At 41.0% G+C, this 27,769-nt stretch overlaps 1 protein-coding gene across 14 annotated transcripts in view; it reads right to left on the reverse strand.

Annotated features, from left to right (window-relative positions):
* The window catches only part of MACF1 (microtubule actin crosslinking factor 1), a 330,651-nt gene that overhangs the window by 76,902 nt on the left and 225,980 nt on the right, over positions 1-27,769 (reverse strand). For 11 of the 14 annotated variants that reach the window (XM_087446235.1, XM_087446231.1, XM_087446228.1 and 8 more), the window contains 9 exons: positions 25,450-25,616; positions 23,606-23,765; positions 21,158-21,275; positions 17,514-17,576; positions 16,621-16,862; positions 14,932-15,061; positions 14,081-14,280; positions 11,060-11,555; positions 8,633-10,104 (listed from right to left, as the gene is read on the reverse strand). In XM_087446235.1, coding sequence (XP_087302361.1) covers positions 8,633-10,104; positions 11,060-11,555; positions 14,081-14,280; positions 14,932-15,061; positions 16,621-16,862; positions 17,514-17,576; positions 21,158-21,275; positions 23,606-23,765; positions 25,450-25,616 — 3,048 coding nt within the window. The remainder of the gene's footprint in view (positions 1-8,632; positions 10,105-11,059; positions 11,556-14,080; positions 14,281-14,931; positions 15,062-16,620; positions 16,863-17,513; positions 17,577-21,157; positions 21,276-23,605; positions 23,766-25,449; positions 25,617-27,769) is intronic. The other 3 variants (XM_087446236.1, XM_087446232.1, XM_087446225.1) reach the window with 1 other exon arrangement.

Here is a 27,769-nt window from a genome sequence, read left to right on the forward strand (position 1 = left end):
AAAATAGAAGTAGTGAGCTGGGGGGATCAAGAAGGCTTTGTGGAGATATGGGACTTGAGCTAAGCCTTCAGGTATGGGTAGAAATCACATAGGTAAAATGAAAAGGAGTGTTTGGGATAAGTGGATGGTCTATATAGGAAATAAGACTGGAAAGATAGTGGGGATCAAAAATGTAGTTTACAAGACTAGAGAAGGAAAAGACTGGAGGCACAGTTTTAGACTAGTTCTGAAGGATGCCACCATTTAATCCATCAGATCAGATGGCTCCTGCATTGATCTAGGGGAAGGATAAGCACTCACAGAAAGAAGTGTGAATACAGACAGAAGCTAAGGGAAAACCACCTTGGAGGCCCAAGTTTTAGAAGGCTACAGCATAATTTATGTCTGTTTTTTCCGTGGGAACCATGTGCGTACACGCTGGCTGTCCAATCACACTAGCTCTCGGCATCCCTAACAGAGGATCCTTTGTTCCAAACAGCAAGGCTCCACAGAGACAGAGTCTGATAAAATCACACCAACATCAGTACTCCCAGCTGGTGCAGGGGCTGATGCCGTTCCAGAACACACCCTACAGGAAGCAGCTTGAGATACACAGCTGATTGACTTCCACAGCAGGAGCCTTGTGGCAGGGTAGGGTGGGGACTGGTCAAGCATGGAGAGAATTCTTTAGCCACTGACACAAATTAGTTCACCAAGATCCTGACTTTATCCAACAGATCTGTATAAGTCACTCTCAGAACCAACACTATTTCTTTACTAAATTTTGAAGAAAGGGAGGAAAACCATGAAGCTTCCCCAGGTGGTAGAACTATTTCATCAGTTAACTCGTCATGGAATCTGAAGACAGCAAAATATTAAACCCCCTATCTTTCTAGAAACAAGCTGAATAATTCTTTGGTGTAAGGGGCTATCCTGTGTATTACAGGATGTTTAGCAGCACCCACTAGATGCCAGTAGCAGCCTCCTCAGTGGTGACAATAAAAAATGTCTCTGGACATTGTCCCCAAAGGGCAAAACCGCCCCCCAGTTGAGAACCACTGGTCAAGCATGAGCTTTGGTGAGAAACAGACCTTTGCAATCCCAGCTCTAACATTTACTTGCTATGTGGCTTGAATAAGTTACTTTAACATCTTCAAGTCGCAGTTTTCTTATCTGTAACTGGGATTTTAAATGTCTGATTTATAGGGGGGTTTTTAGGATTAGAGATCATTTAGATTTAGGTCTCTCTTACTGCACTTTCCACTGCGTCACTACCACTGCAATTCTTTGTGTCTTTTTGCCATACTACACTGTTAACTAGAGACTATCTGAGACCCCAGCACCCACCACAAGGATTGACACAGCAGAAGTGCTCCGTAAGGATTGAGTGAAAGGAATATGAAGCCCCTTCCCCCTAACCTCCACAGAGGGATCCATGCACCATTACCTTGTAGCCCTTATTCTGATCCCTGGGTGGCCAAAGTTCTGAAAGCTCAACATTTCAAATCACAATACTGGTGGTAGGAAAATAGTTTGTGAAGGCCTGGAGAATAAGTGTATCCCATTAATCTTCCACAGCCAGCACCAGACACTGGTATTTGAAAAGCACTCGGTGGTGGCAGTGGCAAAGTATTAAGGAAGGTGGGGAGGGAGCACATTCTCCCCATAGCTAGGTTTTTCCAACAGGGACAGCTGAGACTCGGGAAGAATTCGTCTGGCAGGAGACAGCTCATTGGTGCAGTGATGCTTTGGTGCAGTGACCTGACACGACTCCCTGTGGGACAGATTTTGTTCCTGGTGAACCAACCAACTCTAACAATAAAGTGCCCTTCAAAGCACTTCATCACACCTCCTAGAGGCTCATTGCTTATAGCTTCTGTGCCAGCCAGCTGGCTTGAAAGTGCCTGGGATTTTTCTGAAGCTCCAGGACTGGGCTAAGGCTGAGACCACTTACCATGCATTTCTAGACACAGCGAGAGAAATTCCTGTTCTGCAAGTCTGCGCTCATCTCAACCACGTTCACTAATCAAATACCTAACAATAAACACAAGTTCTGCATAGGTAAATTCTAGTTTTTCTAGAAACATATTTTTATTCCTTCTTGTACAAAATTATGTGAAGAATCTTAGTTGCAAGTGCTACGTGCTGACACTATTGAAAAATTTCAGTAAACTGAAACTGCTCAGTCCTTTCTTTTGGTTGAGGATATATCCGTTTATAGCTTTAAAATCCTCCCTTGCTATCAAAATTTCCAGACAGATTTTTGTGAAATCCATCAACGCTTTCTGAACGACCTTCTATTTGATTTTACTACCTTCACTGAGGCGTGAGGCTCTTTTAGGATGATGTAATGGCTGCAAACTTGGGATTTTGCTTGTGATGCTGATATTTAAAATACTAATGGTGATACTTTAAAATGGGGCTAGAAAAAGTTCAACATGAAGCAAACTTAAAGGCCTTCAAGGCTCCTTCACTTTCTCCCCACCCTGTCACTACAGTGGGGGTGGAGAGGATTATTACAGAGCATTGGAATTCTTTGGGGGTGGGGAGGGCAGGGTGATCACATAAGGGTTATAAATACCAGCAGCCGAACTGTGAGCTCCTGGGCTCTGGGCTGAGGAGAACAACTGACAGACTGTAGTCTCCCCTTAAAGGCACAGAACAAGGAAGCTCCCTGAGGTATTTCCACAAAGGAAGTTCCTCTTCTCTTTAGAAATACAACATCAACCAAACACCTGCATCAACAACTCTATACAAAATAAGCTGCAGATGCCAAGGAAAGTGACTAGGAGATTTTAAACCAGGCACAGATTAGCATTAGGAAAAATAAAGAATCCAGGGCCTGGCTTAAAGGAAGGCTGACTTAGAGGCAGTTGTTGCTACCACACAGTCATAATCACATGATCAGAAGGCTGCTTGCTACATAAATATTTAACTTAATCAATGAGCACCTTTTCCAACTGAATCCTAAGTTTCCCACATATAGGTGGCAATTTTCTTCTAGAGCAGTGGTTCCAGGGGACATTTGGCAATGTCTACAGACATTTTTGGTTGCCACAGCGGAGAAGGGTTGCTACTGGCATCTAGTGGGTAGAGATCAGGGATGCTGCTAAACATCTTACAATGCACAGGACACTGCCCACAACAAAGAATTATCCAGTCCAAAATGTCAAGAGTGCTGAGGTTGAGAAACTCTGTTCTAGGGCATTCTCTTTACTTCACTGGACCCTAGCAGTTCCTATTGGAGTAGTCTTGTTTAAGGAAGAAAGAAAGAAAAAACCAAGACAGGCCAAGGGCCAGCACAAGGTGGGGGTGGAGGTGGGAGTGCCTGCTCAACTTATCTTGGCTGCTGTAAAGCTGGAGAAACCTAAACCTCCAGGTGACAGACAGGTCATACCAAGTGTGATTTCCTTTCTCTCCAAGGGCAGGTAGATAATGCTGATCTCATTTGCTTTATTCTCTAGTGAATCTAACTGGCAAAACCGTAGATGGGCTGATACTGTCTTTGTAATTATTTGAAAGGAAGGAGTAAGTATCTTTGTGCAAATTGGCAGTCTCTCAGCTTTATGTCAGACCCTGTCCTCCAAGAGTTTTCACATGTGCTCATAGGGAAGCCTAAGCTTGCTTTCCATGAGGCAAAAAATCAAAAGAAGAGGTTTACAGGGCTTTCTTGATCTGGCTTCATAGTAAGATATTGAAGTCTCTAGACAGAAGCTGCAAGTGTATGCAGCCCCTGACCCTGGGCTCTGCTCAACCTGAATGAGGACTGAGAATAGTCCTAAGGAAGCCTGCCGCCTCACCTGTATCCCACCAGCCCTGCCTCAAATACAAGGAAGGAAAAGACCCACTGGCTTGGATGCTTCAAATGCACCATCAGGTGAAGTGAACCTTTGTGAGAAACCTACCTACTGTAAAAAGGTTTCCAATTTTCTCACTTGTTCTTTCTCATCACTGAGTGGTAGAGTGCCAAGTCTGAACAAACACCCAGTTGCGCAAGAGGCGCATCCAGGTTTCTTGATACTGCCCACCAGTATGATGCCAAAACCACCACGTACTTTCTGACTGAGAGCCCAGCGTGGTTCATGAGGGGGGTGCAAGGGAGGGGTTGGTTTAAGACTCAGAATGACCTCAATTCTTGACTACAAAATCTACATACGGAATTTCAAAATGAGGAAAGCCTCTTGTTATCATGAGACTTAATAGATTTCTTTTCCAAATTTCCAGTCTTTTTCTACCCTTCCCAGGAAAGTCACCCCGCGGGAATTCTTTGGCTTAAGTTTCAGTGAAATAAAAGTCTCTCCTTTCTTGTTAGTCTCCTGTTATGTACATACAATTCCTTCTCCTCAACAATCAGAGACTCTCTTATTCAGGAAAACGGAATTTCCTGAAGAGATTAGCCAAAGTCTTTTCCTTCCAGTTTTCTGAAAACATGCTCAATATTCTCATTTGTGATTTCTGGAATGGCTTTTTTCTTTCTACTTCCAACAGAGAGCTGAACCCAGTAGAGCGCCTAACTCAGGAAGGTTTGAGGTCTTTGCCTGTTCAAGTGAGAAAGGACTCTCTACCATTCCCATCTGACAGATTCTCACTGGCTGACCAGATTCTATCAATTATTCAGAAGCAATTGAGGGAAAAGCCTCTTCTAGGAATGATGACTTTCAGTTTTTCACGTTTATTTAAGGAGGAAATAATTTTTCCCACAGGCTAACTGCCTTTCCATGCATTTAACGGCACTACTGCACAGTCCCAAGTAAGCCTGGGCTTCTCCACAGATTTGACTCATCTGTTTATTCTGACCATCCCTGGTGGAGTTTTAGCTAGGTCAAAGCACCAGCCCACATTCCTGTCTCACAGATTCATATCCTCTTCTCTTCAGCAGATTCTGTGCTGAGAGTGTGATCTCATTATAAGAAAAAAAGAGCTGAAAACTTAAAGTTAATGCTGTTTTTTAACGTTTATTTTCATCTCTGTTTTTTCTTTATTAAAAACAATTTGAATCTGAAAGCGCACTCAAATTTTATGAATCTGGTCTTCTGCTGGTGTGAGGGAAGATTAATCTACTGCTGGACTATAGAGCACATTAACCCAGGAACTTAACACTCAAATCATGAAAATGACTCAGACCTCAGAATGGGGTCCAAAAAGACCTTCCCTTTACTCAGCCTCTAGGGGACTGTGGAGCTGTCCACAGAGTTATTGTTATCACTTCCCATGAGCTCAGCATGAGCTAAGCTAGGAGTGTGCTCCTCCCCTCCTAACCAAAGACCTTTGCTGGGAGGAGGCAAAAACTCTTCCCAAAGCCTTTGACTTCATAAGATGGACCCACGGTAGCAGGCTTCTGATCTGCTCCTCCAACTTGAAGAGGATACACACAGGGCACACAACTTCACCACCTTCTTTCTCTCACTCTTCTAGTCATGCCTTGTCAACCCCAGTCCCCTGCAGATAAACACACTCTGCAGGTGACCAGCTGATCAGTGTCTGGTACCAGCCTTCACATCCACAGTATTGGTGGTGGGAGGCTTATTCTTAGAAATCAGTGAAACAACTCTGCTATCACAAGCGACGAAGCAGCTACTGAACTCTGAGTGCTACTCTGAGTGCTTTTATTTGTATTAGGATACAAATAAAATATGGTAATGTCTAATAATTTCTTAAAATCTTCTAGCAAACTCAAAACTCAGCATATCTCTAGATACCAAAGATTAAATGAAAAGGAAATTATTACTTGTCCTTAAATCCAAACACTATACACGTCTGCCTGTGGACTCTTTTTTATATTCTGGCTCGTATGTAATACAATTTTAACAGGCCTGCTTACTTCATTTTCTGGCTCACTGAGGATTAGAAGGAAAAGATAGACTGCTAAAGGCAGACCCAGTGACGCAGTGAAAAGTAATAGCAGTAAGAAACAGTACCTGATATCAGGGAAATGGGGAAAAAACAGAAACTACACCCCTACCCCATATATACAAACATCCAATCTAACCAGTATGACAATGTAGAGGCCCTAAACAAGAACTTCAATACAGAACTCAAATTGCACAGTAATTTAGGAACATTTAAAACAAAGCAGCCCAAAATGTCTCTAATATCCTTGAGGATATCACCATAGTAGAAAACAATATAATCTTTTCAGCAATATTAACCTGCACTCATAAAAAAAAACTTATGCACAATATAGTGTTTAGAAAATAGGCAAATAAAATTTAAAATAATTCCCATATAAACCAGAATCTAGGGGGCTGGCCCTGTGGCTTAGCAGTTAAGTGCGCGCGCTCCACTACCGGCAGCCTGGGTTCAGATCCCAGGCGTGCACCAAGGCACCGCTTGTCCGACCATGCTGAGGCAGCGTCCCACATACAGCAACTAGAAGGATGTGCAACTATGACATACAACTATCTACTGGGGCTTTGAGGAGAAAAAGGGAAAAAAAGGAAGAGGATTGGCAATAGATGTTAGCTCAGGGCCAGTCTTCCTCAGCAAAAAGAGGTGGATTGGCATGGATGTTAGCTCAGGGCTGATCTTCCTCACAAAAAAATAAACCAGAATCTAGTTTGATAAAACTATTTTGGAGCCTGAAAGAATAAGCTTCAGTGTTCTAAGAAATTCATTTAGTTGGTTAGACAGTTAATTCTAAGTAACCTGGATCCAAGTAAGTCGGATAAATGAAGCATGCCTGTAGAAGAGAGGCTCTGCTTTCCAGGAGCTTACAATGGAAGAGGAAAGAAAAGCGCACACAGCGCACACGGTGAAGCAGGGAAGCCCACCTTGCTGCTGGAATAGAGGTGTGGGAGTTTCTAAGAGGAAAACACGTGGGCTCATGGGTTTGGATTTTCTACCTACCCTTTCTTTATTTGGGTGCCTCAAGAAACCCAAATAACGATGACTTGTGTTGCTCCAAACTGTACTATCGGGCCGGCCCCGTGGCTTGGCGGTTAAGTGCGCGCACTGTGCTGCCGGCGGCCCGGGTTCGGATCCCGGGTGCGCACTGACGCACCGCTCCTCTGGCCATGCTGGGGCCGCGTCCCACATACAGCAACTAGAAGGATGTGCAGCTATGACAGACAACTATCTGCTGGGGCTTTGGGGGAAAAATAAATAAATAAAAAATCTTCAAACTGTACTATCTCCAAACACGGTAGAGGAACCTCTAGCCAAAGTCCCACTTTTGTGCTGAACATTCCCTAAGCTAGAGGGGCCCTTCTGAAACAGCCACCTTTCTACACCTGGATCTCGCCTACAAATTTGTGATCTTTCTCGGGACCACATGGCTCTGATGTGGTAACAACACCATCTCTCCATCCATGTTTTTAACAGAAAGAATCCTGACAGGCAGGGACTCTGAGAGGATAAATTAACTCTAATGGCACGAGTGTTAACTATGTAAGTAGGAATAATCAATGCTAGTGATGGAAATAAAATGCTAGAAGTATCATTTCCAAATCTACTCCATGCACCAAGAAGGCCACAGCAGCAGAGTGACCTCCACAGTGGAGTGAGGGAGTTTTAGGTATTCACAACAAAGGGAACTCTTGGGGTAAAAGGCTCATGCAGTGAGAGCCAAGACCCAACAGACAGTCCTGAGCCCCTGACCTGGCAAGGTCGCACTTTTGAGTGAACTCCTCTCATCTTCCCCTGTTGTTTTAATTTAGACTCACAAAATCTCAGGACTGGAAATTCTGACTCAGGCAAAGATTTAAAACATTTTTCAACTAAGGCAGTGCTTCTCAAACTCTCCTACAGGCAGATAACTTGTACTCTTGAGGAGTCTGGGGTGTAGTCTTAAGCCACTACTTGCTATAAGTGGAAAATTTCTTTCAAGTGTCATATTTTATCTTAATTCATGAGAATTTTGCATTTTATTTCATAACACATCCATAATACATCAATAATTTTCCCTTGAAATCTGTGAAAAAAATCAAGACTTCAGGAGGATGAGCCCATGTTTATCTTTTTTTTTTGTTTGTTTTGTGAGGAAGATCAGCCCTGAGCTAACACCCAATCTAATCCTCCTCTTTTTGCTGAGGAAGACCGGCTCTGAGCTAACATCTATTGCCAATCCTCCTCCTTTTCTTCCCGCAAAGCCTCAGTAGATAGTTGTATGTCATAGTTGCACATCCTTCTAGTTGCTGTATGTGGGACGCGGCCTCAGCATGGCCGGACAAGCAGTGCGTTGGTGCGCACCCGGGATCCGAACCTGGGCCACCAGTAGTGGAGCACACGCACTTAACCGCTAAGCCACGGTGCAGGCCAGGAGCCCATGTTTATCTTATGGCTTCTCATACCTCAATTTGAAAAACAGGAACCTGAAGAAACATTCACTGCTGTTACAAAACTGAGTTAATTCGAAATCTCAAGAAATCACAAGAGGAGATTCTTAGAGTAAGAGATAAGGTTTGGACATTTCTTTCTACACCCTTAATTGGTTATAAACACTGAAATAAATTACAAGAGAAAAATGTTCAAACCAGTTGCTCAGATGTCCAAGAGACTGTTTAGTCTCCAAACAGCGTGCTGTGATGGTGATGGAAGTGAGAATAATGAAACCAGGGACAGAAGTTAAGATGTATACTCAATCGCTTTCCAAGTTACAAGAAAAGAAATACACACGTTAGGTGGAAAAAGATTAAAAAACAAAGGCAAGACTTACTTTAAAGTCTGCTAATTGTTGGTTGATGATATCCACTTCAGTCCCCACTACCCACTGGAGGGCGTCTCCCTCCTCTGCCGCTGTGGTCATGTCATTGAGTACTTTCAATTTCCTATAGAAGTCCTCCACACGGCCCAGGGTCAGCTCTAGCTGTTCCTGACGGGCTTTGCTCCTCTCTGTCAGTTTGCCACACTGTTTGTTCAGAGCTTCTAGCTCCCTCTTGAGACCTAACAAGTCCAGAGTCCCCTCTTCCTCCAGCATTTGTCGGCACTCTGCTTCAGAGGCCTCTATGTCTAACTTGAGGACTTGGATTTTGTTAAGGAACAACCGTACATCCTCAATTTGGGACTGGAGGCTATCAGTGTCTCTGCCTATAGCACCCATGCCATCTAGCTCATCATCCAGGTCTGCCAATTGAGAAAACATTTCTCGGACTCGGCAGTGAAACTGGCCAATCCCCTCCAGCTTGTTTTCCATTGTCATGCAACTGCTGTTCACTCTTTGCTTCACTTCTAGGAACTCTTGCTGGATGACCTCAGCTTGATGCAGAAGTTGGGAAGCATCAGATCCATCTGGTGCATCTTCTACCAGGCCCTGAGTGAAGTTCTTCAGATAGTCTACCTGAGGCTCCAGGGTCTGCAGCACTTCCTGCTGAGCTCTTAGCTTCTCTAGGTTCTTGTTGCTACAGGCTTGGGAGCCTAGAGCATCAAAGATCTCAAGTTGGTGTTTGGCTCCTTCAACCTTCTTTTCAATATTCTTAAAGCTTTCCTGGAATTCCTTGAGCCTCTGAGTCATTTCTTCAAGTGACCCGGTTTTGGCCTGTAGCTCTTCTGTAATGGAATCCATGTTCTGGTTGATTCCAGCCTTCTCATCCCTGATATCATCCTCATCCGTTTCTGATGAATTGATCAGAATGTCAGCAGCACTGTTCAGTATTTCTAGAAGGGAGCGGCGCTTTTCCACCTCGCTCAGCATAGCCTTTGATCTCAGGAGACTGGACTCTAGCTGCACTGGATCCAGAGTGACTCGCAAGTCAGACATCTTAGCCTTACAGTCTTCTATCCAGGGCATGAGGTCTTCCACATGCCACTGATATTTCTGAGCTTTCTGCATACAGTCCTTGAGCCTGGATTGTCTGTCTGTAGTTTTTTTACTAAGCTCTTCCCAATGGCTTTTGAGCTCAACCAATTGGTTTTGTAAAGTCTTTTTCTCTTCTCCTGGAGGTACAGAAAGAAGCAGAGATTCTCCTTCAGCCACAATCACTTCATAGGAACCACTGTGTTGGTTAAGGCTTTTCTGAAACTCTTCATTCTCCTGTAGCTGAGACTGTAGCCGCTCCAATTTTGCAGAAATTGGGCAGTTTTTTGCTTGCTGGCTTTGTTTGCCATCCAACCAGGTTCTCAGCTCATCAAACATTTGCTGGAACTGCTGGGTGCTGGCAAGAGCTGCCTGGAGTCTGTTCATGCGATCAGCTGAAATGAGAAAATAAAATTTAAATCAATCAAGTCTGAACATGGCACTTAAAATGTTTGCTGACAGTGTATGCTCTAATGTTAGGGAAAGGAAACTAACATTAATTGAGGGCCTACCGTAAAAGAAGCACATAGCTAGGCTCCTTCATATGCTATATCTTATTTAATCCTCACATCAACCTTGTAAGCTGATCTGAGTAACAGAAGTAAACTCTTACCTCTAAGCTAGTAAAAAGCCATAAATGTTTCTAGAAAAAGAGGTAACAAATTAATAACAAAACTTTTCTTGTACAAGGCCATCATAAGAAGTCCAGAACATGTTCTAATTTTGTATAGATTGTATATGTGTGTGTGCATGGGCCTGGTATAAAGAAAATAAGTATCAGTGAAAGTATGTGTGTAACTCCACCTATAAGTACAACTATGAGCATGAATTTCTACCTGCTTGCTGACTTTATATCAGCACTCTTATCTCCAGGATTGTGCTACGTAAAGATTCACATATTGTTACTGCCCAATCAATGTGTAAGGACCACGCCAGTTCTCACTGTAGCTGGACAAAGGGATAGGGTAACATTACGCTGAGTCCAAAAGCTACTTCAGGGTCACCCTAAATTCTTGGGACTACCACTAAGCCATTCCCTTTTTTTTTTTTTTGTGAGGAAGACCGGCCCTGAGCTAACATCTATTGCCAATCCTCCTCCTTTTTTTCCCCAAAGCCCCAGTAGATAGTTATATGTCATAGTTGCACATCCTTCTAGTTGCTGTATGTGGGACGCGGCCTCAGCATGGCCGGAGAAGCGGTGCGTCGGTGCGCGCCCGGGATCCGAACCCGGGCTGCCAGTAGCAGAGCACGCGCACTTAACCGCTAAGCCATGGGGCCCGCCCTAAGCCATTCCTTTTTTTTTGGCTTGCCACTAATAATGGCAGCAGTATGTTCCTCACCCTAACTCACCTGCAAGGTCTTCTAAACCTTGGAGAGGCAGAGCAACTGTCTCCAAACGCTTCTTCAGCTCATCCTTGAGGTATTGCTCACCAATGAGCACTGAGAGTTCATCGCAGAGCGTCTGCGCCTCCTTAATCTCGTGGTCTAATTGCTCCACGTCAGATCGAATCTCACTGGTCTCTTCCAGTTGTTGCTTCACAGCCTCAGGTTGGGTGCTGATGGCCGACTGGCCACTCAGTCGCTGTCCAACCGCCTTCACCTTCTCTGATAAGTCCTGGAGCAGTTCCTGGTACTGAGTGCTTTTGACAATAGCTTGGTCAATTTGGCTGGAACGAGAATTGAGTTTGTCAGTCAGCTCAATCCACTTCTGATTGATGCTCTGGAGTTCCTTCTGTACTTGGCTGGTGGATGCAGAGACATCTCCAGGGCCTGTTAAGATGCCCTGAGCTGCCTCGTTCAGCTGCTCATGCTGTTGCCTGCGTGCTTCAAATTCCTTCAGCATAAACTGTAATAGAAATGACACCAAGATGTTTAAAGAGAAAAGACAGACCTAAAAACAGTGTCAAAACAAAAACTGATTTTGGATTGTGCCAAGTAGTGCCAACTCCTTTTGAAAATAAACCAGAAAACTCTTAAGGACCAGACCACTAGGAAAATGCAGTGCCACTTATAACAATTGCTTCATAAAAACTTGTTTCGAAAGAATCATTGATTGTGTCTACTTTATTTCTTTTCCTTGTTTGTCCTACACTGTTTCAACATCAGTTACTAAGGTCAGCCTTGGTTGGGAAACCAAAGTTTATTTTCTGGATTGGCACTCATCAGCTTTGCCAGGCAAAACCCAGGCCTCTGAACTGGACATTTGGAACCCTGGGTCCCAGAGCCAGCTATATTACTGGCTGGGCTTGCCATTTCAACTCTCAATACCTTTGTTTTTCTTAGTTTTGTTCTCGGAATTCCACCAGCACATACAATCTGTACATCACAATACAGCACAATTAGATAATGAGCTTTTTTAAAGCAAGTACCATGCCTTTTTATTCTTTTCTATCCACTGCTTCACTCATCAAAAAAGATAGGATTATAGGCTTTGGAGTCAGGCTGCCTGGGTTCAAATCTGGACTCTACTACTCACTAGCTGTATAAACTTAGGCAAGTTTTTAAAAGTTCTCCAAATCAGCTTCTTCATCTGTAAAACGAGGATAGTAAAGTATTTATCTTGGCTGTTGTATAGATTAAATAGGAAAATTTATGGAAAATACTCAGTACTTACACTGTACAAAAATAAATAAGACACGACCTCAAGGAATAACCGACGTGTAAAAAATGAATTATAATAGAATGTAACAAAAGTAAAAATGATAAAACATTGATGTGAACATGGAACTGTGCAAGCAAGGAGCGAAGGTGATTAATTCTGCAGGGGATGACAACAGTAGAGGAGAGAAATCAGGAAAGTCTTCACAGAGGACACAATAAAAAAGATGTAGGAGCTCTCCAAGTGAGCAGAGAGCATGGCTGGTTCAGGGCAAGGGCCTATGATTAGCAAAGGCACAGAGCTCTACGAGTGTGGGGTGTTCAGGAAAGAACACATTATCTGGTGTAGATAGAAATCTGGGTATATGGGGGAAGAGCTGAAAATGAGGCTGGCAAGACAAACTGGGACCAGATTGTGAAAAGCCTTATGTACCACATTGAGCAGGTATTTGGACTTTGTTCAGTAGTCAGCCAAGAACCACTGAAGCACTTTAATATATTCAGCATATGATTTAAGAAGATAATTTGATAATTGTGCAGAGGACAGACTAGACAAAGAAGCCGATTAGGAGGATGTTGCAACAATGGTATAAGCCTGAGATAAAGCCTACCTAAGGCATATAGAACGGAAGAGAAGGATTAGAAAAATGGTTCTCAAATTATGGTCCGGGGCTCCTGGGAATCCCTGGGCCCTTTCAGGGGTCCATGAGGTCACAACTATTTTTATAATAATACTAAGATGTTATTTGCCTTTTTAAATTCTTGTTCTCTCATGAATGTTCCATGGTGTTTTCCAGAGGCTACATGACATCTGATATCGCAACAGACTGAATACAAAAGCAGCTATGAAAATCTACGAGAATATTCTATTAAACCAGACATTAGAGAGATTTGCAAAGATATAAAACAATGCCACTTGTATTAAATTTTTTGTTTTATAAAATGTTATTTTTTCATAAAAATATGTTACTTATATTGATGTTATGGTTTTATCATTATTATTTTAAAGATAATTAATAAACACATATTATGTATTTTTAACATTCTTCAGTGTTTTAATATAGTAAACATCAATAGATATTAATAGATAAACACAAGCTCTTTGGGGTCCTCAATAATTTTTAAGAGTGTAAAAGGGTTTTGAGACCAAAATGTTTGAAAACCACTAGATTAGAAAAATATTTGTACATAGACTAAATAGGACTTGATAATTAATTGGATGCAGGGGCTAAAAAAAAGTTCCTTCAAAAACTCCTCTTTGGTCTTAACTTAGAAGACTTGATGGATGGTGAGAAGAAATGAAATAACTTTGGGGGAGGATGTAGAACAAGGAAAGGTTCTAGCAGGATTTCATTGGAAATGACATAATTGGACCAACCTAAATTTCTACGATGTTAGGCACGTAAATTAATTTTTTTGAGGTTCGATCATCAGAAAATCTCTTAAGTAAAGCCAGCAGATATAAGATATTGCATTAAGTAAAGTGGATCACTACCACTGGGGATTAAAAGTAAACTATGATCCTACAATTTAGTCAGAAGTTCCCATTCTCACATCTACTCGTCTTACTGCCTCTGTTAATGATATTAATAATACGTTTACTGGCTGTTTACTATTTGACAGGAACCATGATAAAGACCTTACAAATACCTCATTTAAACTGAGGAAACCGGATTCTGAATGATTAAATGACTTGTCCAAGATCGTATGAAATCTACCTGTTGAGAGCAGCATTCGAATGCAGGCTTGTGAACATTAGGCTATACTGCTCACCTGGACCTGCTGCTTTTGTGCATTCAGCATGTTGGGGTCAATAGACAGGGGCCCCAGCACTCCCATCATCAACTCCTTCTCCATCAGCCAGGGCCGGAGCTGGGATTCTGCAGCCTGGAAGCAGGCTAGATGACTTGCGGATTCCTCTAGCTGTCTTTGCCGAGCCATTGTCACCTCAGTGGCCCTCTCCCATCGGGAATCTGTAGAGAGGAAATGAGAGAAATGTATTCCTTTACTCTCATCAGCCACTGGCCTGATCCCTAAGTTATGTTCCTAATATACTACAGGAAATAACCCCTGGAGCATTACTGAAATATTTTTTTAAGTTAAAAATAACTCTCACTTAATTTTAACTAAAGTAACACAAACAGTTTTGTATCTTGATTGTGGTGGTAGTTATATGAAACCATACATGGGATAAAATTGCACAAAACTACATACACACATACACGAGCACGTGTAAAATATCTTATACTATATATATTATTTTATAGCCTGTTTTTTAACTTACTATATTATGAACATCTTTCATGCCAATAAGTTTTTTCATACCAATAAATATTCATCTATATCATTTATAGTTCAATATAATGAATGCAGCATAAATTGAATATTTAAATTATTTCCCATTTTTCATTTTTACCATCAATGTTCTCTGTATCACAGCTGGAGTGTCAGAGCTGACACTCTGAGTGGAAACTCTAATCAGGCTCAGTCTCTATCCCTATCTGGGCCTCTTGCTTGCTTATGAAAATTAACTGAAAATAATTCCTGCTTCATAGGATGTACTGACATTCTGTATTTGAAGACAAGCAATTTAGTGAATTTACAACACCCCTGTGATAACTTACTGAGCTCCACTTGCATTTTCTTCCAGTTTTCTGCTTCCCGTGAGTTGGGATACGTTATCAGTAATCCAGCCAAGGCTTCTTTTACTTTTTGGATTTTTGGAGAATTCTGTTCCAATTCAGTGAGAAAGGCCTAGGACAAAGAACATCATGTACGTATGCCATGAGATTTCTGGACAGGAAACTAAGCTGTGAGTGTGGAGAAATGACTAGAAGACTGGGTGGCAGGTATAGGCTCTACTTCTGATTCTATCCGTGACTTGTTTTGTGATTTTAAGATACTAAACATTTATGCTTCAATTTTTACTTTAAAATGAAACTCTAGATGGCAGGATCTGAATTTCTTTTATGTACAACACATTAGTAGAATCCAATAAGAAAAAAACTATTAATCCCTGTAAACTAAAAGTGTCAATATATGATCATGACGATGATGACAATGTTTATGTAGCTGTAAGCGATGACAGGCTATGCTCAATTGGAATATTAAAAACTTTGGTGAAAAGTTTTTATAGGATTTTCCATATGGTCTTAATTCCTTTTGTTCCTTTTTTTTTGGTGAGGAAGATTAGTTAGCCCTGAGCTACCATCTGTTGCCAATCCTCCTCTTTTTGCTGAGAAAGATTGGCCCTGGGCTAACATCCATGCCCAACTTCCTCTACTTTATATGTGCGACACCTGCCACAGCATGGCTTGATAAGTGGTGTGTAGATCCGCGCCCAGGATCTGAACCTGTGAACCCCAAGCCGCCGAAGCAGAGGGTGCGAACTTAACCACTACACCACTTGCTGGCCCCCTGGTCTTATTTCTTCTGATATTTTTCCTAGTCCTACACGTCAATCTTAAGAATGAACTGTAATCATCTCTCTTTAGATCCCTACAAGAGCTGGAAAGGTGCTTGATGAAAATGGTTTGGCTTGCAGTGTCACATAGAAAATGAGATCCTAGGGCCAGCCCCGTGGCTTAGCGGTTAAGTGCACGCGCTCCGCTGCTGGTGGCCCGGGTTCGGATCCCGGGCGCGCACCGACACACCGCTTCTCCGGCCATGCTGAGGCCGCGTCCCACGTACAGCAACTGGAAGGATGTGCAGCTATGACATACAACCATCTACTGGGACTTTGGGGGAAAAAATAAATAAATAAATAAAATTATTAAAAAGAAGCATCAGCTCATTGAGAATGGGATCTCATTTTCTTTTTTTTTTTTTTAATAATTTTATTTATTTATTTATTTTTTCCCCCAAAGTCCCAGTAGATGGTTGTATGTCATAGCTGCACATCCTTCCAGTTGCTGTACGTGGGACGCGGCCTCAGCATGGCCGGAGAAGCGGTGTGTCGGTGCGCGCCCGGGATCCGAACCCGGGCCACCAGCAGCGGAGCGCGTGCACTTAACCGCTAAGCCACGGGGCCGGCCCTCAATGAGCTGATGCTTCTGACGAGGGCTATTCTCTTTCTGTAAACAGATTTGGCTATGTTTCTGAATCTGATTTATAACAATTTCTAATCTTGTAGGTAACAAAATTCTCTAGGACAGTTTAGGCATATTAATCATTTGGAAGTCAAACATGGTGCTCATCACGGCCTGGGTGGTTTGCCACGTCTCCCTCTCAGGCTGCTGGGCTCAAGCAGGAAACACTGGCACAACAGTGCCTTCTTCTTAGTGTTTGGGATGCAGCTAATGTAAACACAGTACCTTGTTAGATTCAGCTTGGGCTCTCACTGTTTCTGTCTTGGTTGGAGATGAAGAGGCATCCATGGCTTTCAAGACTTCCTCTTTTGATTCCAGCCACTGCAGTACTGAGCTTGCCTCCTTATGAACTTCCTGCATTCTGTTGAGGACAGCCTGAAGGCTTTCATGGCGTTCCTGAAGTACTCCTCCAAGTTTCTCATATTTCAAGTTTATGTCTGACATGTCACACTGGATCTCCGTCAGATCTAGTATCATAGAAACAGAAATCAGATTGGGAATAGCTTTCCAAGAACCCCCATTGGTTCCTCACTACTAAATTACTCATCAGTATTAAGCACATCTCCTATTCCTTCTAGTGAATTAGAGATTATCTTCCCGCAAAATCACATCAAAGTTCCTGTTTACATACACAAAGCAAAAGAGGTCTCATTAATCTGCCTTCTGATTTGGGCATTATATACTCAGATGTATAAATAAAATACTAAATAAGCATGGGAACAGCAGAAGTGAAGGGAGTGAAGGATTTGGGGCATTATTCTGCTCCCTCTTCTCTAAACTATAGAAAAGTCACCTAGCTGGGAGGTTGAGGGTTGGGCTAGTCTACCTCTAGTACAGCTTCTTTATAATTCGAAGATTCATATACATTTTCTTCAAAGTCTTTCCTCATTGGTCTTATCTAGTGGTCCAGTTTATTTCCTTGTTCCTTCCTTTATTTCACTGGCTGCCAACCTGTTTAGCCTATCAAAGAGGCATCATAGTTTCTTCTCCTCAGATTTTTACCCTCACACCCTTCCTGGCAACAGTCCTTCCACACGTATGGAAACATACACAGATGCAAACATGAACACTGTCCTAACACACCCAACAAAGAGGCACTGTAAAAATGGCATTCTCACCTTTGCAGGTGTGGTATCCGTTTACACTGCCTATAGAGCTTCCTACAGAGGGCAGTATGGAACCTGAGCAAAGGACAGAGAGACAAACAGGGCAAGACAAACATGTTAGGAATACATATAGGCACTGGATTTGTTCTCTGGCACTTGCTTTAAGCTCAGGTATCAGGAAGTTAACACACCACAAGACAACATACTCATGGAAAGAGACAAATCATTTTAGCTGCCAGGCAACAAAGTGTCACTCAAGGTGTTTCAGTTCCTTAACAGTAATGATTTCTAAGATGCTTTCTAAGAAAATCCAAATTCCCTTCTTAAATCTCCAACCTGAATTCTCTGGACTCTGCCCCAATTTTGTGAAGTATTGGTAAAATGATTAAGTCTTTAGAACAATATTGGACACACTTTGGAATGAGGATTTATAACAAAGCCAAAAAGGTTCAACTTTAACATCAGTGTTCTTTCACATAATAAAAATGAAGAGTAAGTACAATTAAGGACATAAAAAGCAGCATTCTTTTAATAAAGACATTAAAACAAGCCCTTCTTATACTGTTTCAAAAGGAAGATTCCTTGTCTTTTCTTTCATAACTTTCTTCCCCCTTCCTCAAACAGAAAACAAAAATTCTAAGTGCCAATAAATCTGGTTCATAAACATGCCCATAAATTCTGCTTTGAAACTTCAGTTCTGTTTCTAATTATCACGATTTCACCTATATTCTCCCCCAAGTTGATTCCTTGTATTTCAGAGGAGTGTCCCATGTTAAGTAAAAACTAGATCATGTAATTATAAAGATTATACGGGGCTGGCCCGGTGGCGCAAGCAGTTAAGTGCGCGTGCTCCGCTGCGGCAGCCCAGGGTTCGCCGGTTCGGATCCCGGGCGTGCACCGACGCACCGCATGTCAGGCCACGCTGTGACAGGCGTCCCATATAAAGTGGAGGAAGATGGGCATAGACGTTAGCCCAGGGCCAGTCTTCCTCAGCAAAAAAAAAGGAGGACTGGCAGATGTTAGCTGAGGGCCGATCTTCCTCACACACACACAAAAAGATTATACGAAATTTGAAGAATATTCATGATATAGTGTTACATTAAAGGGACAGAATAAAACTCTCGTGTGTGCTGATTTCACTGTGGAAAAAGTCATGTGCAGGGTTGTATTAAAAACAGTGATTATAAAACTTTTAAATGTTAGCATTATTGTATTTTCAATTAAAAAACAGATCAAACAGAAAGATCATATTTCATTGCAGTGTGCTGATGGCCAAAAAGAAACTGGACTCGCAATTAAGAGGCAGAGGTCCTAGCCAAGAAAGTCACTGTTCAGCATGTGACCCTTAATCTATGGACAAACCTCAATATCTTCTCTAGGATACAAAGATAATACTTACTATCCTGTCAACTCTCATGGGGTTATTGGAGCAAGGCAATGAAGTAATGTATGCGAAAGCACTTTATGAAACAAAAGACCTAGACAAATGTAAGGAACTGGAGTAGTCATGGTTTTTCAGAGCTGGAAGAGAACGTTTACTCTGTAAATGTTTGGTTTAATACTCAGAATATATTTCTAACTACTTAAAAATGGCTATAAAACATGCATGTTCAATTATATTGACCACCACATCTTAACCCACTAGATATTACCAATTTATGCTGCTTTTTTGGGGTAGAATACAGTAGCTCCTGTACTTCTATGCATATATTTAAACTTCTTTTTGAGTGTCACTGATTTGAAAAGTTGTAGCTCTTCACTAGCACTTTATAGTATTCAAACCTGCACATGTCCATTCACGTACAAAGAAAAATATCTATAGCACATGTGTACTACATTAAATAAAATGACAAAAAATGTTGAGGAACATCTACTCAGAGCAGGCTCTCACCAGGGTAGAACTGTGTAATAATAGAATTCTTAACACTTCAGATCATGATGATGTCAGGTTATAGACAGTTTTTGTCCTCAACGCCAGTGTTAGGTGTTTTATATATTTAAGAAAAGAATGTGAGCCCTCCTAGAATATGCTTGGTGATTTAACTTTGAAACAGGAATTATTACACCACTTCCAAGCTTCTAATTCAGTTTAATCAAAGAGCATTCTGAGATTGAAAAGTAAGCTTTTTTTTTGGTAAGGAAGATCGGCCCTGAGCTAACATCTGTGCCCATCTTCCTCTATTTTGTATATGGGATGCCGCCACAGCATGGCTTGACGAGCAGGTGTGTAGGTCCGTGTCCGGGATCTGAACCCACGAACCCTGGGCCGCCGAAGCGGAGCCTGTGAACTTAACCACTGGGCAGGCCCCTGTAAAGTGAACTTTTAAAAACATTTGTCATCATTTGCAACTACTTATCTGTGTGAACCGTATTTTCTGGATACAGTGCAACCAAACAAAATTGAGAAATAAGTCAGATGATAAAGCTGCCATCCAAAAATCCTCTTTACAAATTTTTACATTCGCTAAGATACTCTCAATATTCTCACTGATGGATTTCATAATAGAAAAATGTTATAAAATCACTTATAAGAGAAATTTATGCCAACAAAAAACCATTTTTATTTGTTTTATGTAGCAGAGTTCTATACGAGATTTATTTTAAAAAAAGATTCTAGTGCTTTAAAAAGTTTGAAAAACCACTGACCGAGTCCAAGAGTCAGAAAACTATAGTCCATTGGCCAAATCTGCCCCTCCGCCTGTTTCTGTATATAAAATTTCATTGGAACACAGCTGCACCCATTCATTTATATATTGTCTATGACTGCTTTTGTGCTACAATGGCAGAGATGTGTAGTATGACAGAGACCATATGGCCCATAAGCCTAAAATATTTACTAAATGGCCCTTTATAGAAAAAGTTTGCCAACTCCTGATGTAGTCACACACTAATAAGTCAGTGAACTTAGAGGTTTATGTGTTGGACTATAAGAATCATCAATTCCCTGAAATGTTGTCACTTTTGGGTAGTTCCAAGAGATCTTTAAACTTCAGGATACAACAACAAAACAGCAATTCTCAGGATAAAAAAAGAAAGTAAACTTTTCCCTTACTATTTAAGTGACTACAGGAGTGTGCTAACATAGTCTGGTGGTGATAAAACCTATGAGATCCCAATGAACAACCAGCAAATGACTGTGAGCTCAGAATGGATTTTGTTTGAAAGACTTGATCTGAAGCCAGAGATTATTCATATATCTGGGCACAGTCTTTTTATCCACTTCCAAGAAGTATGCCAGTCCTTGGTGTACCAATACTGACTCCTAAATAGCTAGCATCTGCCAAGACAGCACACTTATATCCTCCAGGGCTGACCTCAATTTAAAGATGATGCATAGCCATCCCATTCACATGTTTAAGAGAGAAATTCCTCAAGATGGAAATCCTATTTTAATCCTTCTATGTTCATTTGACGGTTCTAAGTGGGCCAATTAGTCCCTTTACATTTTCCCATCACAGAAAGGAATTTCACAAAATGGAGCAACATTATATACCAAATGGGAAAACAGATCAGGCTGAGGGGAAAGACCGCTTTGTGGACCCCCCTTTCTTCGCATATCCAACCTTGATTCTGACTTTTATTAAGTAAGGGGTCATCACCAAGGCCAAAGCAAAGAAGGATGTTTATTCACTATATTTTTAAGAGGCTGCACTTACCTGTCTTGGCTTGGGAATCAGGTGCTGTGATCTCCATGATGAGATTTTCTAAAGAAGTGCCTTTGCAATTCATTTCTTCCACCAAAGTTCCCTTACTTGCCCAGTCATCTAGGAGACCCTGTTCAAAAAACAAAATAGCTAAATGGAACATCTGGGGGCTTTCTCCTTGTAAGTAGGAACACCTGTTCTTCTATATATACTCCCTAAAGTTTTTTTTTTTTTTTTTTGTGAGGAAGACTGGCTCTGAGCTAACATCCATTGCCAATCCTCCTCTTTTTGCTGAGGAAGAGTAGCCCTGAGCTAACGTGCGTGGCCATCTTCCTCCATTTTATACGTGGGATGCTGCCACAGCCTGGCTTGACGAGCAGTGCGTAGGTCCACACCCGGGAACTGTGGCCGAACCCGTGAACCCTGGGATGCCAAAGTGGAGCGCCCGAACTTAACCACTATGCCACTGGGCCAGTCCCCTCCTAAAGTTTTGATAAGCATTAAGTGACCGTCCCCATATATTCAGCCATTTCAAGATCTTGGTTTAGCCAGCCAAGGTATGGGAGAAGGATATCCTGGAATATTCAGGACCTTCTCATTCATTCATTCATCAAATATTTATTGAGCATTTACTATACGTCAGGCATCACGCCAAACACTAGGGATACAAAATAGGATTATGACACAGTTCTTAAAGAGCTCAGATTATCAATTGCCTTATAATGTGATAAATGCTATTACAGAAATATAGACAGGCAGTAAACTCTTGAGAGTGCAAGAGGAGACACATCTAACTCTACTCAGAGGCAAGAAAGCTTTGAGTTAAAACAAGAGTTTACCAAGCGGACAAAGGCAACAGCATGTGTGTAAAGAATAAAAAGGAAATGGTAATCGGAGAGTAAAATGAGAAGCTAAACATCGAGATGCAGAGAAATACATAGAATCATAGGCTACACTTTGCATTTTCAAGGGAACTTTATATTGAGTTTGAAGTCAGAGCTCTCACTACCATAGAAAGCCATTAGGAAACAATGTCTTCTACTCTAAGACAAAGTAGCAGGTTATGTTGTCTCTAAGATGTGGATTGCCTGCCACAGCAGGAGGATTTTACTCCTTTCCAAGCAGGGACATAAACCTAGCCTTCAATCCCTTCCTCCACAGACTCTACTTAGTCTGCCTTTGACTTTAAGCTGCAGAGCAGCAGCAGAGAAAGATACATAGCCATTAACATCTAGCAAGCTCATGCTGCCTAACTTCAAACTGAATCTTGTCAATTCACAGCTTGTCAATTTCTTTATTAATCACTTTGATTCCAAAGAGCTATAGTCTCCAAAATATGTATGCACTCACTCACAGGATATTTTAAATTTTTGAGGGAAATATAGTGACATCTGTTGGACACCATGTGAACAACTACTATTAAGTTGCGTGGACCTGACGACTTAGCAAGTAAGGTGTCTTCTGTATTTTGGTTGTTTTGGCCTTGAGGTACCATGAAAAATTTCCTAAAACACTAAGGGTGTTGGGAAACAAGAAATTGGGGAACCTCTCTCTGCCCTAGGGAATTCCCCACAGCAAACGCTCCTGGTACTCTTTCTGTGAAAGCAACCAATCTCTTCTCTTTCATCTGTTCAAGATAAATCCTGCTTTATGAAGAAAGTAAGGACGAATGCTAAGAGTTAGTTGAAGGCAGATTTAGATGATTTCAACAAAAAAAAGATGTGATAGAGGTGTTGACTATGAATCAAAGATGGGACAGAAGGGATTCTACAGGGGATGGGAGAAAGACTGGTCCTACTCTTGAAGGGTAACTTTCAACCTTCTGACTTAACTTTTCCTTTATTAGTTGCAGCACTAGTTCTTCTCTTCTCAATTTCCTCATCATAGATGTGTCACTTGCTTACATATACAGTCATATGTCACTTAATGACAGGGCTACCTTCTGAGAAATACGTGGTTAGGGGATTTCATCATTGTGCCAACATATAGTGTATTTACACAAAGCTAGATGGTATATAGCCTACTGCACACCTAGGCTGTATGGTACTACTCTTATGGGACCACTGTCGTATATGCGATCTGTCATTGACTGAAAGGTCGTTATGAAGCATATCTCAAACATACAATGAGGTGTAAACTTCTCAAGAACTGGACATTCACAATTGTCAGATGACCCACCATAGCATGAGGTATCCAAGAAACAGATGAAACTTTATAGATACTATAGATATTATTCCCAGATTTTTGGGGTTTTGGTTTTAAAATATGAGATATTTTGGTGCCCATTGCTTGGGTAAGGGTAGGTGGGAATCACATGAAGAGAATGGAGGAATTTCTTTCTGATGCAGATGGATAACTTGAATTTTTCACACCACTTCCCTACCACAGTTGGAGATCAGTCCACACAAGCTTACAAACTGCTGTCTAGCATGATTCCTAGAGATTCTTTTATTCACCTACCTTCAGGTGTTCAATCTGCTTTTCCAGCTCTTTAGTAGTACTCATGAAAGTCTCTGTAGGTGGAACACTCCCTTCAGTTTCCTTCAGCCATTTCTGGAAGGTCCTAACCAGCTTCTGGAATTCATCCAATTGCTCCTGGCAAGATGATGCATCTTCCTCTCTGCCAACAAAGATATTTTGTTACTTGCCAGACTAAGCTTTGTAAAGAAGTAAACTTGAACTAGAACTAGGTTCATTCTGGGACTCAGGCATCAGCTTCCTAACAGGGCCTTTCCTTCCCATAATCTTCTCCACAGCAGCTTTGGCTAACCAGCCACATATGATGTAGGGGAGCATCAAACTAAGGAATCTATTGCCCTTGTTTGGACATTTCTGAGGAAAGGAGTCTTCAATCTTACTCTAGGCTAAAGTGAAAGTGAGAAAAACGAAAGGGAGCCTGCTATTTAGGTACCATGATACAATGGAAAGAATGCAGGCTTTGGATCTCAAGTCCAGCTCTGCTACCTTTTGGGTACTTGACTCTTTCAAGGTCTAATGCGAATGATAATTCCTTTAGCAAGGAAGATGCTGAAATTGAGGCTCAGAAAAGCCAGGGTAAGCACACCAATGAATAAAATAAATCAAGGAGAAAGGAGAATTCAATTTTGAAATTATGTTTTGGAAATGGCCACATCTATCCGACTTAAAGCCAGAGATACCAGTTCTTCATACAGCTAAAGGCCCTCAGCATAGGGGGAAAAAAACAAAGCCTTCTTGGCCTTTGTCTCTCTCCCCTCTACTAAACGACCTGCTGCTTATAGTGTTGATGTGAGCAACTGTTTTCCTCTAGTCACTAGGCAGTCATCTGCTATATCAAGATTATTCATTGTTAGTGCCATCAAGTTGATTCTGACTCCTAGTGACCCTGTGTACAGCAGAATGGAACCCTGTCTGGTCTTTTTGTGCCATCCTCTCATCTTTTGGTGCTATATCAGATAATACTCTGCTGCTAATCATAGGGTTTTTGTGGCCGGTTTTTTCAAAAGTGGGTCGCCAGGTCTTTTTTCCTAGTCTGTGTAGTCTAGAAGCTCCATTGAAACCTGTCCACCATGGGTCACCCTGCTGGTATTTGAAATATCAGTGGCATAGCTTTCAGCATCACAGCAACATATAGCCACCACAGTATGACAACTAACAGATGGGTAGTGTGGTTCCCTGACCAGGAAACGAACCTGCGCCGTGGTGGTGAGAGCACCGAATCTTAACCACTAGCACCAAAATCAAGATTACATTTATGGCTAAATCAAGAGAAGAAGTCTTATCAAGCTCTTGAACTCATGTGAGGCTTTCTAATGGGGGAATCATGGCTTTTCAACAGTGAACTGACAACCTAAAATCAGCTACCTTTGTCATATATTCCTATATTTGCCCCAAAAGAATTCAGACACTCCTCCAAAACAGCAACTTAAATGTGGTCAAAACAAGCAAGATGAGTACCAATATAACCTTTAATTATGTCTCGGAAGTCATCTCCAATTTTTCTCTTTATTTCAAATCCTGCTACAATCCTACTTGTGGCCCCAAATTTGTTGTTTGATCCAGGTGACCTGGGCTTTTGATTGTAGAGAGAGAGAATTGAGCCCCATTACTGAGAAGGAATTCATTAGTTAATAATAGAAAAGCCACTAAGCATCAAGTATATTGAGTAGCTTTGCCTGAAAGAGGTATTTTCCAATCTCCTACGACTCAGTAGCAGACTTCTTGACGCCATCTTTTTTGGTAAAGGAGGAAGGAAGAGAAAATCATTTCACTCAGTAGCAAGAAAAAATTAGCTCCGACGCTGACCAATACATATGAAAACTGACCTTTCTTTAACTGTCTTCTGTAGCTCTGTAAAGTCCTTTTTGAGGTTCTGTACCCTGTCCTGGTGCTGGGATAGGTCCACTGCAAAGCCAGAGGAGCTCAGGTCAGTGACCAAGTGCTCAAGAGTATCAAGGTTCTCCTGTTGGTCTTCCATTTCCAAATTGAGCTCCTATCAAACAAGGAAATGTATTAAATCTTCTGATCCTTATAAATAAATATACTCTAAAAAATGAAAGCTATCTAGATTAAATCTGGGGCAATTTCTCTCTAAACTGTAGAAAACGAGGGAACAAGAAAAGAGGGAGGCATGCTTGCTGGGTCAACTGTTAGATCAAAACAATAAATATGTAGGATTTCTTCAATCCACCTGAGAGTGGCTAGGAACTGCAAGAGTCTTGTCTCCTTTAAACAAATGTTCAAAGATTTCGGAGGCAGCATGATAGAATGAAAAGAATGGAGGTATTTGGAGTCAAAAAGACCTGAAATTCAATCATGGTTTTGCCACTTACCAGCTTGTGATCCTAAGCTATTAAACTTCTCTAAGCTTCCATAGTCTGTCTCTTCTGTAAAACGGGGCAAACACACTCTCTTCACTATTATTTAACATTGTTTTGAAGATATTAGCCAATGCAATTAGGTAAGAGAAAACAATTTGTGGCATAAGAATTGGAAAAGAAGAGGTAAAACTATATTTGCAGATCACATGAAAGTATACTTGTAAAACCCAAGAGAATCTACAATACAACTAAATCAAACAAGGAAGTAATCTGATAAAGTAGCAGAATACAAAACAAACAAAAATCAAGAGTGAAAACTTATTTATAGTAGCAACAGAAAAAATACAATTTTAGGAATCAACTAACCAGAAGCTGTGAATAAAACTTTAATACACTTCTGAAAGACACAAAAGCAGACCTGAAGAAATGGAAAGACATCCACAAAGACATGTGTGTATACATTATGTATGCATGTATGTGTGTATACATGCATGTGTGAATAAGTAAATTTAATGTGACCCAAATAAAAATACCAACTTTTTTTCTCTAGGGCTAATAAAGTTGATTCTAAAGTTCACATGGACAAGTAAATGTACAATTATAGCTATGAAAAATCCTGAAAGAAAAAAAAAAAGAATGAACAAGACTAGCCCTAGCAGATAGTAAAATATACCATAAAGCCCCTAGAATTAAAAATACTATGCTTTGATTCATGAATAGACAGAGCAGCAAAATAGAATAGAAAATCCAGAAATAGACTTGAGTACATATGGACATTCTGTATACGATAAATATCATTTCTCAAATCACTAGAGAAAAGATGGACTTTTCAAATAAATGATATTGGGAACAACTAGATAGACCTTCAGAAAAAGATGAACTTCGATTCATACCTCATACCATACTTCAGAATAAACTTAAATTGTTAAAAGATTCAAATGTAAAAAAACATGAAAGCATACAAGTTCTAGAGGAAAGTGTGGGTGAATTCCTTCATAACCTGGGTGTGGCAAAAGGCTTTCAAGCTATGACTAAAAATACATCTTCAATAAAAGAGTGAAAAAAACCAAAAAACTTTTTTTGGTATTATGGCCAAAAATACCCCATAAGCAAAGTCAAAAGACAAAGGACAAACTGAGAAAATATTTCCAACATATCATACATAAAGACCTAATCTCCCTAACACAGAGGAACTCATAAATTGAAAGAAAAAAAAGACCAAACTCTTGACAGAAAATGGCAAAAGATATGAACCAAGAGTTCACAAATAAATGTTCCTTAAATGTATAAAAATATACTCAAGTTCACTCAGAGAAGAAATAAAAATTAAAAACCACAACAAGATATCATCTTTTATCAATCAGATTAGCAAAAACTCAAACGCTTGACAATACATTCTGTTGGTGAGGCTGTAGGGGAAACAGGTACTCTCATACACTGCTGGTGGGAATGCAAAGTGATGAAAACCCGATGGAGGGGAATTTGGCTGTATCTAACGAAACCACACATTCATTTACCCTTGGATGCAACAATTCCACTCTAGGAACTTATTCTGAAGATATACTTCCAATAATATGGGGGAAAATACACAAAATTATTCACTGTGGTGAATTATTTGTAACAGCACAAATTTGGAAACTACCAGAAGGAGAGTCTTGTTGGATAAACTATGGTTCATCCTCACAATAAATGTATAGTAAAAAAAAAAAAAAAAAAAGAGGAATACCTCTATTAATTGATTTTTTTTTTTTTGTGAGGAAGATCGGCCCTAAGCTAACATCTGCCAATCCTCCTCTTTTTGATGAGGAAGACTGGCCCTGGGCTA

Source organism: Ceratotherium simum, chromosome 22 (genome assembly GCF_057802395.1).
Source record: "Ceratotherium simum simum isolate JZ-2026a chromosome 22, ASM5780239v1, whole genome shotgun sequence".
NCBI classification, from domain to species: domain Eukaryota; kingdom Metazoa; phylum Chordata; class Mammalia; order Perissodactyla; family Rhinocerotidae; genus Ceratotherium; species Ceratotherium simum.